Here is a 13,509-nt window from a genome sequence, read left to right as displayed (position 1 = left end):
GATATTTTAAACCGTTTCAAAAAAATTATTTTATTTTATCGTAAGAATTTTTATTATGGGATATTGTAGAGGTATCAATCTAAAATAATTGAAAACTAATTTCACATAATGCAATTTTAATACTATCTGAAATCTTTATTTTGAACTATATTATTTTAAAATGGTTCCGGAAAGTGTGAATGTTAAAAGGAAGCTACTTTCTTCTGTCATCTCATTATTAAAAATATATTTATATTTTACTTTATTTTTTTTCCCTTTTGTGTCAATACAAAACAAGATATGATAATATATTTTAATTTTCTTTATCTAAAACACTGCTGGAACAGAGTTAGGAAATTATAAATTAATAATCTAAAATATATTTCAGACAAATTTTTATTACTTTCAAAAATATTCAGAAATAATCTAATATAATATAAATATTAATTATTTAATACCTTTAAAATATATAATATCTTATATGGTAATATAAAATCTTATAATATAATAACTAATTATTAAAGATATCAAATAATAAGATCTATTTAATTACACTTCTCCACCACATAATGCTCGCTCAATTCTCACGCTTAATCAAAAATCATTCTTCTCACTTAATCACGTACGCCTTGCTGCCGTCCTGCTGTTGTGTCACCGTTGCCGTCACCTGATTCGTCGTTTGCAGCGGCTCCACCGGCCTTGGGTCTTCCCGTCGTCCACGTATCGTGGTTCGTCCTCTTTCTCTCTCTCTTTTTTTTTTCATGTTGCTCTTGGTGTGGTATGCTTTGATTTTGATTTTGAATTTGAATTTATATGCTTGTCTTTTATTATTTTTGCATTTCATTTGCATTTTTTTTGGTTGGTTATGCTTCCGCCATAACCCGTCTTGGCTTCGCAAATATTTTGAGAAGGATTTTTGCTACCTAGCTTGCAGCTGTGCCCTAATTGCAGTTTCTGTTGATTACTTTCACCTTATACTGTATTTGAATTAGTGGTTGCCACATAATTAATTGATATATCATGGGAATAGAATTGAACACTTAACCTAGATTTTCGTAGCACGAGTCTTAGTGTTCTGAAGAGAAAATTTGTATGCAGTAGATAGGTTGGGTGCATGCGATTTCATCTTGGAAAATCATTAGCTAGGCTCACTGTACGTTATGAGCAGTTTACTCTCTTAGGCGTTTCTTCTATTCTGGTTGAGAATAGGCTAAAAGAAAAATAAAAAGTCCACTTGGCTAAAGATTTGCATGTAGTAGATCTGTGGATAGTGGTTGTGAGCACTGACTTTGATAATTTGCAGTGGAAATGAAATTTCTTTTAGCCTAATCCTAACTCTTTCTATTTAACTCACCCTAGTTTTTTATTGCTCTGTCTATCAGTGAACATACAGAAAATGGCAATTGCACCTGCACAAATTCCTACTAGCTTTGGCCATGAGTTGAGGGCATGTCTTCGTTGCCGCCTTGTCAAAACCTATGATCAGGTCTTTTACCATTTTAACATTTTTTGTTTCACTTTTGTTTTTCTTTTATTTGTTTATAATTTCTGCTGTTGTTTCACAGTTCCGAGAGTCAGGCTGTGAGAACTGCCAGTTCTTTAAGATGGAAGAAGATCATGAGCGTGTTGTTGAATGCACTACTCCTAATTTTAATGGGTTAGTTGGTGCCCATTGTTTTTCGTCCAAACTCCTCCACTTTTTTTTTTTGGGTACTCATTTTGATTTTCTTCTTCCATTTAATTATGCAACAGGATCATTTCTGTTATGGATCCCTCTCGCAGCTGGGCTGCCCGATGGTTGCGCATTGGTATGTTCATTCATCTCTGGTTGCAATGATCACAATTTTTCCTTGCCGTACCTTTCAGTTTTCTTTTTCGTTAGACTAAATATATTTTCGGTCCCTTGTCTTTTTGATCCTTTGACTTTTAAAAGATTCTTTTTGGTCCTTTTATATCATTTTTTGAGTTGATGTCTTCTGGGAACAGCAATCACTTGATTTTGAGGACAAATTTTGAACTATTTTTTTATTTTCACTTTTAAAATATTTTTTTATTGATTCCAAAGGGCTATAAACAAGGTGAAAATCGGGTGAAAAAGATATAATTTCATATTCTTTTAAAAGACAAACGATCTTTGAAAGACAAATAATCAAAACGAATGTAATGGAAAGACAAAGGGATAAAAAAAACATTTTTTCTCTTAGCAACAGTATGATGAGATGGGAGTAGTTCTTTGGAATATGCATCATGACATTTTTTTATTAAGTTTTTCATTTTATTTCACATTCTTTAACTTTATAATCATATTTTCAAGATCTAAGACATAATTTGAAAACCCATGAACTTGTATTTGAATAGGAACAAATATAATGATGGAGGGTGTTCTCTACATTGTTGTTTGCTTGATACTAAATTTCTATCTAAATTGAAAACTTGTATTGCCGTTAAGTGGTAAAATTTGGGTTGCAGGAAAATTCGCTTCTGGTGTTTATACTCTTGCAGTCTCAGAGGCACTCCCAGAAGAAATGCAGGTTTGCATATTTTTATTTCTAATACTTGTGATAGATTTCAAAATATATTATGATATGCTTTTAAAGGGGATTCATAGTTATTCTTTTCTAGTACAGTATTAGGCAATGATTGACTATGTCAATTCATCCCTTCACCATATATATGCTAGACCTTGATCGACTTTGTCAATTCATCCAGTCACAATATATATCCTATATATATATCCTAGACCTTGCTTCCAAGTTTTGGTAGAATAAAGTTCAAGTGTTGGAACAGAGGAGGGTGTAGTTTCAAATAAAATGAATGCTAATGGATAAAAGATAACAAATTAAAAAACTCCATCATGCATTTCTTGCTAGGGGTTTCATCAAACCTTCTCTCCAAGCAAGATTCACTATATACACTTCATCATTTGAACTCATTCAAATAGTTAGTTACTTCTCCATCATGCATGTCTTGCTAGGTGTTTCATTTCAACCATATTTTAACTCTACCTTTTTTTGTAGACTGTGTACTTAGCTATTGCACATAGTGGGGTGTTATAAGATATGGCGATTTAATGCTTTGTTAGCTGAAAATCTCATCTTTTAAATCCAAAATATTGGAAGGGAAACTCTGACTTGAGTTGGGTTATGTTCAATACAGTTTCCTGGGGAGTTGGGATTTTGATCAAGTTCTTTGGTATAGATTGAGGCCATTTAAGTAATGAATTACTTGTTACATTATGTAATGATAAGTTTATTTATAAATTTTATTTATTTATTTACAGGCTATATGCGAGGACGAGCGTGTGCAGTATGTTCCTCCCAAACGTCTGTGAAACATGTTAATATTGGCTGACATCCTTTAACTTAGATAGAGACCATGTTTGATTTGAATTCTGAGCACTATTACGTTTTTTTTTTTCAATGATACTGTAAAAATTGGAGATATTTATTGGAATTAAAATGGTACTACATTGAAAACAATATCCAAGTAAAATAAATAAAAGAATGTGGAAAATCTCACGATGCCAAAGGTAACAATAACAACAATGAAGACGTCAATAGTGAATAATAAATATGTATGGGAAAATATCAATATGACGAAGAAATTTTTTGTTCATTTGGATGGAAAGCTCATGAAAGAGCTCCGAAATTTAATTGAGAATATAGCTTAAGTAGATCCGTCAATTTGGTCTTCTAAAATTGTTTGCTTCTTATCCACATGATGAGTTGAAGCCAGAAAACAGGAACAAAAAGCTTCTCATAACTATAAAAATAAGGATCAATATATGGGTCTTTTTCAAAAAATAGTGTTATAATTGCTGAAAATGATCAAATTACATTTGAAAAACCAAAATTATTGCCAAAAATATTTATACAAGTTTTTTAAAAATAAAAAACTAACTATTTTTATAAAATACTTAATTCATTGTTACATAAATCAGTTTAACAATTATTTTTCTGAAACTATATTTCAATTTAAGAAAGTTGAATTCTACCTTGTTCGACTTTTGTTTTTTAAATGTTCAAAAACCATTTTTGAAAAATATCGTTTATTAAAAATGTTATTTATTTATTAAATATATTAGAAAAAAATAACAATAACTCACTTAGACCCTCCTTAAAAAAATATTAACAACAGTGATTAATAAATAATTAAAACAATAATCAAATTATTGTTATAAATATTAAGAAATTTAAAAGAAAAGAACAAAACCTTAAAATTCAGTAAATGTTTCGTATATTTCCAATTATAGGCTTAATAATAAGGGCGGTAAGTTATTTATAATTCATCAAAAAGCTATTATTAATTTTTTATAATAATAATAACAAATAACAATAACGTTGTTTAAATTTATTTCTTCATTCTTTAAGAAAAAGTCCGTTTATTCTTCTATAATCGCACATCCCTTTTTGTTAATTTAGTTATTCCTCTAAATTCAATGTTTTTTTTTTTGTTTTTTTCATTTTGTGTCCTATGAAATTGAGGTGCAGAGCAGTTAATTCAAATTACCATATTATGAAATCCGAGCTTGTGAGTTTAAATTGTCTTGCATGATGCTTTAGCTGTTTAAGTTTCGGCATTAGATGATTTGTGTTATGTTTTGTTGGTTGGTTTATGAAGAAATTAATTTTAAACAAAAGAAATTAAATCTTAAATGAATTTTATAGATTTCATTCGAGAAAACATAAATGGAGAAAAAAGAAAAAGAAAGTGAAAAAAAAGACTTAGCAGAAATCATATCAATCACCCAATAAAATAGTTAATATTGATTTAATGGAAGAGATTGAATTTACTCAATTTAAAAAATATTGAGACCATATTTAATCTAAAAAGAGATTGAGAGAAAACATTAAATAATTATTACAAATAGGGAGAATAAAAGAATAATTAATCATATTTCTAATTTAAAATTTTAATACATATTAACATATTATTAAATTGAGTTTTGAAGTGGTTATATTTTATTTAAAGGATATTAAAGTATTATTTTCTTAATTATAATGATATAAAGAATTTGATTTTTGAGTAACTAAATTATGAATTTGTGAAAAGTAAGTAGGTTTGAAAATTAAAGAAGACATAAGTTTATTTGTATAGCTAAACTCGTTTTAACTCTAATCTTAACCTATTTGAAAGATGGTTTCCGGGATTGGGACATATTTTTTTACCCAACTTGAAATGCTTCCAAAAGAGTGTTTTACCCTTTTCACTTTCACCTCCACAATCTCACACCTCCAACTATTCCACTTTTAATTTTCATAAATGTTTTTTGATTTTTTATTTTTCTTCTTAAAATTACTATGCATCTCCTTTAGTATGGATTTCAAAATCTGATTCATAATTTTTTTAAATTACATTTTTAAATTTAAAACCAATCTAATCTAATTTAAAATTTAATATTATTTAATATACATTTATATCTTAATAATTATTTAATATACATTTTTAAAAATGTTATTAAATATACATTTAATATCTTAAAAATATTGAATTTAAATAATTATTCAGTTTAAAAAATATTTACTCTTTTATATTTTAATAAGTATTTTTTAAAATTTAAATAATTTTTCATAATAATAAAATTATTTACACATTATTACTTGTAATATTTTTTATTGTAATAACTAAAATTAAGAGAATAAGACGTGTCACAACCATTAATATTGACTTCATACATAAACAATTCTTTTAAAAAATAAAATCACAAACTCTACGAGATCTTTAATATTACTGATAAAAAAAATGACAAAATTACATCAATTTTTCAAAAATTAAAAACTAATTAAGAAAATAAAAATCGAGAAACTATTATAATGTATCAACTAAACATTGAGAACCTATAAATGTATGTTCATACATTGATGCAAATAGATGGTCGTAAATCAATGTTACAAGTTTTCTCATCCCTGAAAAATGATGTATTTTTCATCAAGAAAGATTTATGTTGCATTTAAAACAAATTCGTACTTTGCATTTATTTATTTATTTCAGATTTCACAAAGAATTACATACTTCTTATCTCAACCTCGACATTGTAGCACTGCATTTGAAATTAAAAACGAAGCAATCATCCTCATTTCTGATCAATTCTTGGAAGAGAACATTCCTTTGCAAGATTCGTTTTGGAGGAACCTCTTCTTTGCTTGCCAGTAATCACAAATCATGTGTATTTACTGACCCATTATTTGAACCACTAACTCTGTGGACCCATTTGAACATACTACTAAAGTTCCACATTAACTAATAAATCATCACGTGGCATTTCCCGGTCCTTCTTCATTTTTGTATGTAAATCATCAAGTAAATGTCCCAAAAGCTCATATTGAAAATGTGATTTATCACCAACTACAAATACTTGCACTGAATTGCCAACTTCAATCCAACTACAACCTGGCTGCTTCTTTAATCCCTTGTCCTTCATTTTCGTTCTGACATTGGCAGCTTCTTTCCATTTCCCTGCTGAAGCATACATATTTGAAAGTAATGAATAGGTGCCAGCATTCTGTGGATCAATTTTCAAAATTTTTTCTGCTACAAGCTTCCCAATATCAGCATTTCCATGTACATTACATCCAGCAAGGAGCGCTCCCCAAACAGTCAATGAAGCCTCCTCCCCAAGCCCCTCAATGATATTGAAAGCTTCTTTCAGCCTACCTGCCCGACCACAAAGATCAATCAAACATGCATAGTGATTTTCTCTAAGTTGTATGGATCTGTTTTTCAGGATTTCATCAAAGTATTTAAGTCCTTCCTCAACTAAACCAGTGTGACTACAAGCAGTGAGAAGTCCAACAAAGGTGACATCATTGGCAGGGACACCTAATTCTTGCATTTCCTTAAACAAATTAATTGCCTCCTTGCCATACCCATGATGTGCATAGGCAGCAATCATACCGTTCCAAGATATCAAGTCCCTTTGCCTCAATAGCCCATCGTCAAACATCTTCCTAGCCATACGCAACTCACCACATTTTGAGTACATATTTATCAGCGCTGATACAACACATGTGCTATCCTGAAAATTTGTTTTACTTATCATTTGATGAATTTGTTGTCCCTCAGTAAGACCAGCTAAATCACTACAAGCTCCTAAAACGGTCACAAAAGTTCCAGTGTTGGGTTTTAACCCATCAGCAGCCAGCATTTTGCCTAAATGCCTTCAATGCTTCTTCACTTAACCCATGTTGCACATACCCAGTCATCATTGCGGTCCAAGTAACGACATTCTTCACAGGCATTTCAAAAAACAGCTTCTCTGCTCGATTTAACTCCCCATTCTGAATGAAACCCGTGATCATGGTATTCCAAGAAGGCATATTCCTCTCAGGCATTCTCTGAAACAAATCCAGAGCCTCATCCAACCTCCCATTTTGCGCATAGCCTGTGATCATCGCATTCCAAGAAACCACATTCCTATCAGGCATCCGATCAAAGAGTGCTCGAGCATCTTCAACCCTCCCATTTTTTGAGAAACCCGCAACCATGGTAGTCCATGAAACCACATCCCTTTCCTTCATCTGATCAAAAAGCCTCTGTGCATCATCAACTCTCCCACATTGCACCAAAGTCGTAATGAGTGTATTCCAAGAAACCACATTCCTCTCCGGCATTCTCCCGAACAAGTCCAAAGCCTGTTGGGTGAGGCCATTCCTTGCATACCCATCAATCATTGTGTTCCAAGACACAACATTCCTCACCGGCATCTCATAAAACAACCTCTCAGCTTCCTTAATTTGGTATGCCTGATGTACCCATTAACCATGGCTGTCCAAGTGACCACATTCTTTTTGGCATCCAGTCTATCAAACAGCTTCCTGGCTTCCCTGATCATGCCACACTTCAAGTACCCACTTATCATTGTGGTCCACAGACCACTGTCCCTTTCAGGAATTTCATCGAACACTTTGCGTGCATTGTTGATTTTGCCATTTTGGCAGAGTCTAGAGATTAGGAGATTGCAGCGCTTTATTTCCGAGTGGATAGCAACCGTGGATATTAACCTAATAACATTGCTGCTTGGTGATTTGGGATGGGGCAACAAAGTGAATGGTAAATGATATAACTCCTTCTTCATGTTTCAATGATAACTTAGATTATTGTAACAAACGATGTTTTTATCTATTTAACCATTAATAACACCTTCAATTTCTGGAAACATGTTAACAAAAATCGGTTGACCAAACTATCCTAGCCAAAGAGGAGCATTGATTTGGGCTTCGATTGCAGAGGGGATAGAGAAAGACAACTTGGTGATTATGGTGTTTCATGAAAACAAGAATTGGATTGTTTTGGAGATTATTTTCCAATTCTTCAGTAGTTGCTACCAACATTTTCTTGAAAATACATTTTACTCGGAACTTTCTCTTCTGCTTTTTATATCCATTCTTAGCCTTTTAAGAAAATCTAATATGAGACCGTACGCAAGATTTTTTTGTTTTTTAAGTAATATAATTATTATGTATAAATTTAAGATATGTATATTTAACATTATGATTATATACCTATAACTATTATAAATATATATATATATATATATATATATATATATATATATATATATATATATATATATATATATAAAGAATACAATTTTTCTTGTCTTTTTTTACTTTTTAAATTTTACTCTCTTAATTATTGCTTTTTAAATTTAAATAATTATTCATATAAAAAATATTTACTCTTTTATATTTTAGTAATTTTTTTTTAAAATTTAAATAATTATTCATAATAAAAAATTATTTACACATTATTACTTATAATATTTTTTATTTCAATAACTAAAATTTAGACAATAAGACGTGGCACAACAATTAAAATTTACTTAATATATAAAAAATTTTTTAAAAAAATAAAAATATCACAAACTCTAAGAGATCTTTAATTTGTATCAATTTTTAAAAATTGTATCAATTTTTAAAAAATTAGAAACTAATTAAGAAAATAAAAATTGAGAAACTATTGAGATTCTCTAAAAACCGTATTTAAACATACAATTTGAAAAAGAGGTGTCTAATAGAATCTTTTAGATGTAAAACTATTATAAGGTATCAACTAAACATTCAAAACCTATAAATATATCTTCATACATTGATGCGAATAGATGGTCGTAAATCAATGTTACAAGTTTTCTCATCCCTGAAAAATGTTGTATTTTTCATCAAGAAAGATTTATGTTGCATTTTCTAAAATCCGACAAAATGTATAAATTTAAAACAAATTCGTACTTTGCATTTTTATTTATTTATTTCAGATTTCACAAAAAATTACATCTTAACTCAACCTCTACATTGTAGCTATGCATTTGAAATTAAAAACTACGCAATCATCCTCATTTCTGATCAATACTTGGAAGAGAACATTCCTTTGCAAGATTGTTTTGGAGGAACCTCTTCATTGCTTGTCGGTCGGTAATCACAAATCATGAGTATTTACTGACCATTTGAACCACTAACTCTGGACGTATGTGAGCTCACGTTCTATTGGTTACACCAATTGGTAGGGCCATCAGCTCTGCAAAACCTGGGGTTTCCCCGGATCAGTTCACGGGATATAGAAAAATTTAAGCTTCAAACTAAACATGAGAAGTTTAATACGTTTCCCAGATTAGCATATTTTTTTCTGGTCTGTACTCTAGGCAATTTACAATCAATTGATTTCTCTGGCTTAAAGTAGCATTACTCTACAACAATAAAAACAGATAAGAATCTCTACTCATGCCATAGATCATTCAAATAACCAATTAAATTTGTCCCCATCCCTCATTATCACCAATTGGACTAAACTCAACTCATCCATGTCTTTCTTCATTCACTACTTTCATCAACAGAATCGCCTGAATCAACCGGCTCTAATGAAACAACTACTCACTCTGGATCTGCTACTGGAAGATATGAATATAGGCATAGGTAAAGGTATGGTCAAAGGCAATCGCAGTGGTTGTTTCACCCAGAGCCGGAGTAGATTCAATCATAGCAGAACCTGATATACATCTTAAGATTAGAAAATGAATCTCTCCAAGCTGAACTTTGATCTTAAAGAGACTCCGACGAGCTTGAAGTCTTATTCATATTACAACCTACAAATTTCATGCTCTAATATCAGTCACAAGATCCATAGCACTTCACACAATATTAGTATATCAAATCAAATATAACATGAGATCAACCAAAAACAAATTATTACACTGAATCTGTAGAAGAACACATGCACACACTCCTAACTTGAAACCCATACTACCAAGTAGCAAACCCATTTCAGTAAACAAGACCCAAAACTGAATCATTTTATAATTTTCTCCTATATTGTTGCCACCTTGAGCTTCGAAACTTATTTTCTCAAGGGTTAAAATTTTATTACTCTTAACTTTAGTTCAACATGTTCACTGATCTGAATCATCAAACAGAGTTACTATTTCCTTAAATCTTTGACTCAAGCATAAATGATGCTTGCCGGCTAGCTATATGAAAAGCTTTTTATCGTTGAAGAGCTTATTCATAAGGTTGATAGCAAAACTTAAAGAAATAAAATACTAAACACAATATATAAAATAAATTTGGATTCTAGACGAGAAAATAACATCAAAAGCCATGTAAGCACCAGTTTGAACTCGACAAAGATTTTGTATAAGCACTTAATATTGATATAAAAGAAGGAGAAGAAAACTAGTAAAAACAAACAATTCTGCTAGCATTTCATCACAATAATCAAACAATGATTCAACATACCCGAGAACCCACTAAGGTTCTCTTCACTGATCAGTCACAATATAAATAACTAACTGCAACTGACACAAATGATGCTTGTACTGCAGCTTTTAAAGATTAAGATAAATCAAACCCGAAGTAGATAGAGTTCATCAGAATTGTGTAAAATACAAGAAGATGCCACACCTTTTTACATGTCAGGAGTCTCACATCCTAGCTCAATTCCTGGAATGCGACTTACAATATGTTGGACAACTGGTTTAAAATGAAATCTGACATTACAAAAGGTATTATTGCAATGTAACCAAAGCAAATAGACTAATATTATTACAAAAGCTATCTTGTATTCATACGGTACTATATCAATCAATATGTGAAATGAAAGACAATAATCCGAACTAAAAGTTTTAACTTTAAATGGATGGTCATCCTCTTTAAATTGTCACGGGGTATTAAAGAAGAAGAAAATAAAAAATTCCAAAGATGCATACTTGCAAATCAGTTGATCTCAATGAAAACAGCCATATGCGGAATCAGATGCAACAGAATCAATGTCCCAACAAGCTTGGGTCCCCTATATACTCCGCAATTTGTTCAAGCTTCACATCTAGCAGCTCATGGGTATCAGCATCCCTAACAATGGCCATTTCCCGGTCCAAATCCCTCTCCACCAGACTCCCAAATACACCCTTGTATTTACCAGCCAACACAAGCACAGGTCCCCCTCGTTTCGGAATTGCCGTCTCCAGAAAATCTTGGGACACCCCTTGAACAATCTCCCTGCTCTCATCCATAGATACATCACAAGTGGTAGGTCCAACGACATCCAAAATCTCCCCCTTCTTCAAATACAACCGCCCTCCTTTCAAATCCCTGCTAATCACCCTCACCCGAATGTGACTAGTAAGCCAAGAAACCTTCCTCTGATCCACCACTCTCCTCTCTTCTCTCCTACCACCATCCACTCTCTTCTCCTCAACCACATCCCTACGACCCACCCCTTTCCTCTCCTCTCTCTGACTAACATCCACTCTATTCTCCACCTCATCCCTGTCGCGCTTCCTTTTTGGCCCTCTATCCTCACGCTGAATCTTCGACTCCTTCAATTTCCTCAAATACCTCTCTTCATCCTTAGAACCCAATTCAGCAACATCCCCCACCTTCACTTTCACCTTCTCTTCACTTCTGGATAGCTCCAAAACAAGATAATCATCACCAATACTAGACACAACAGTACCCTTTCTCCCAGCATCTCTTCCCCAACAATCCTAACAACTTTCTCCTTCTCATTCTGCTTTTTGTCTTTCTTGTCCTTGTCATTGCTACTCCTAACCAGCGCAGCAGGAGCATCACCAACAAAACCCAATCCTTCCTTGGCAGTTCTCCGCTTGATCTCCCTAACCTTCACGTCGTCCTTCGCGTTCTTTCCAATCCCCATCCCTTCCTTCCACCCGTACCCGGCCAGCAGCGCGGCGCCAAAACCCTCGACTGGAACATCCTTGAATTCGTCGAACCCCTGATCCTCCGGTAGCCTCTCCATGTCGTCCTTCAGCTTCTGCAGCATCGTGCCCTCCACCGGAACGCGGCGCGGCGGCGGCGGAAGTGCGGTGCCGTTGTTTTGCTCAGTCTTTTTGTCGGTGCGGAGGTTGAGGCCATAGGAGACGTCGGAGTCGGGTTGGCCGTCGACGGCGTGGACTTCGAATGTAAGGGGTTCGGATTCAGGGTCGGCGGTGGGGAGGTGGAGGTTCTTCATCTTCTTAAAGGGTTTCCATTCGTTTTGGACTGGCGGAATTAGGATTTTGGGGGCGAGGGGGACCGGGTTTGGAAGGATCGAATTCGGTGATGAGGTGTTTGGATCCGTCAGCATCGTTTTGGGCGGTGGAAGTGTCGTCGAAGGTATTGACGGGTTTGGGCTTCGATTGGGATTTCGATGAGGGGACGGAAAACGATAGCTTCATTGTTTCACTTCTTCTTTCACGAATCTGATTGAATCGAGAAGAAGAAGATGGTGATAGACCTGCACCAATTAGGGTTCTTCCAAGGTCAATTGTGGCAGTTAAGATACGTGAAAAATTTACCGATTAGAAATAAGGGAATACTCTTTATTTGATAAATAATATTTTTGAATATATATTTTTGTTAAAATAATTGTTATGTTATTTTTTTATTTTACCTTTACGTTTTTTAAGAATAAAAGAATCTTTTATTTTTTTTATTAAATGTAAAAATTAAAATATGAGTGTAGAAAGATAAAACATGTAAAATTATTAATTATATGAATCTTTTAAATAACTTAATAGTCGTCAACTTAAAATTTTGTTGAAAAAAAAATAGGAGATATAATTTTAGTTGGTACAGATATTAAAATTATATGATTAGATGTTTTCAAAGATATATTGAGATATATTATTTAAAGATTTATCAGAATTAATTAAATTAAACTAAATTATTTTATCTTATTATATCTTTTATTTTAGTTAGTTGTAATTACTTTTTATGGACTTTTATTATAAATGGAATCTCTTATGTTTAATATTTCACTCAAAGAAAATTAATCTCATTATATGTATTAACTATATTGGATACTCTTATAAAAATTTGACCATTAAAAAAATGAAACATAAACTTTGAAGGTGAGAATATTATTGTTTAGGATCATGTTTGACTTTCGATTGAGGATGGAGCATTATTGACTGTTGGTTGTACCTGAACGTGTGGTTGATGAACATAAGAGTGAAAGATATGTCTACTTGTTATACCGAGTAATCTTGAGTCTATCTATCGTGCGATACGGGACAACGACTTCTTTAAGCCTTGTGTGTGAAAA

General features: G+C 32.5%; 1 protein-coding gene and 2 pseudogenes across 2 annotated transcripts; 1 reads left to right on the top strand and 2 right to left on the bottom strand.

The window, feature by feature from the left end:
• Positions 1 to 546: 546 nt before the first annotated feature.
• LOC148192833 (transcription elongation factor SPT4 homolog 2-like) lies at positions 547 to 3,458 on the top strand. Its single transcript, XM_088098302.1, has 6 exons — positions 547 to 707; positions 1,362 to 1,465; positions 1,545 to 1,636; positions 1,732 to 1,787; positions 2,449 to 2,510; positions 3,260 to 3,458. The coding sequence occupies exons 2-6, from the start codon at positions 1,376 to 1,378 to the stop codon at positions 3,308 to 3,310; spliced, it is 351 nt and encodes a 116-aa protein (XP_087954428.1). The 5' UTR covers positions 547 to 707; positions 1,362 to 1,375; the 3' UTR covers positions 3,311 to 3,458.
• A 2,303-nt stretch (positions 3,459 to 5,761) lies between these two features.
• On the bottom strand, positions 5,762 to 8,308 carry LOC148192832 (uncharacterized; annotated as a pseudogene).
• Positions 8,309 to 9,666: 1,358 nt separating this feature from the next.
• Positions 9,667 to 12,776, bottom strand: LOC148192831 (protein MOS2 pseudogene; annotated as a pseudogene). Its single transcript, XR_015781824.1, has 3 exons — positions 11,174 to 12,776; positions 10,869 to 10,954; positions 9,667 to 10,054 (listed from the first exon to the last, which is right to left on the bottom strand). The product of XR_015781824.1 is annotated as a protein MOS2 pseudogene (transcript).
• Between the last annotated feature and the right edge of the window lie 733 nt (positions 12,777 to 13,509).

This window comes from Vigna umbellata, chromosome 9 (genome assembly GCF_029865625.1).
Source record: "Vigna umbellata cultivar VRB3 chromosome 9, Vumbellata_1.0, whole genome shotgun sequence".
Taxonomy (NCBI): domain Eukaryota; kingdom Viridiplantae; phylum Streptophyta; class Magnoliopsida; order Fabales; family Fabaceae; genus Vigna; species Vigna umbellata.
The sequence above is the reverse complement of the archived record's forward strand: the minus strand, read 5'-3'. Positions and strand labels throughout refer to the sequence as shown.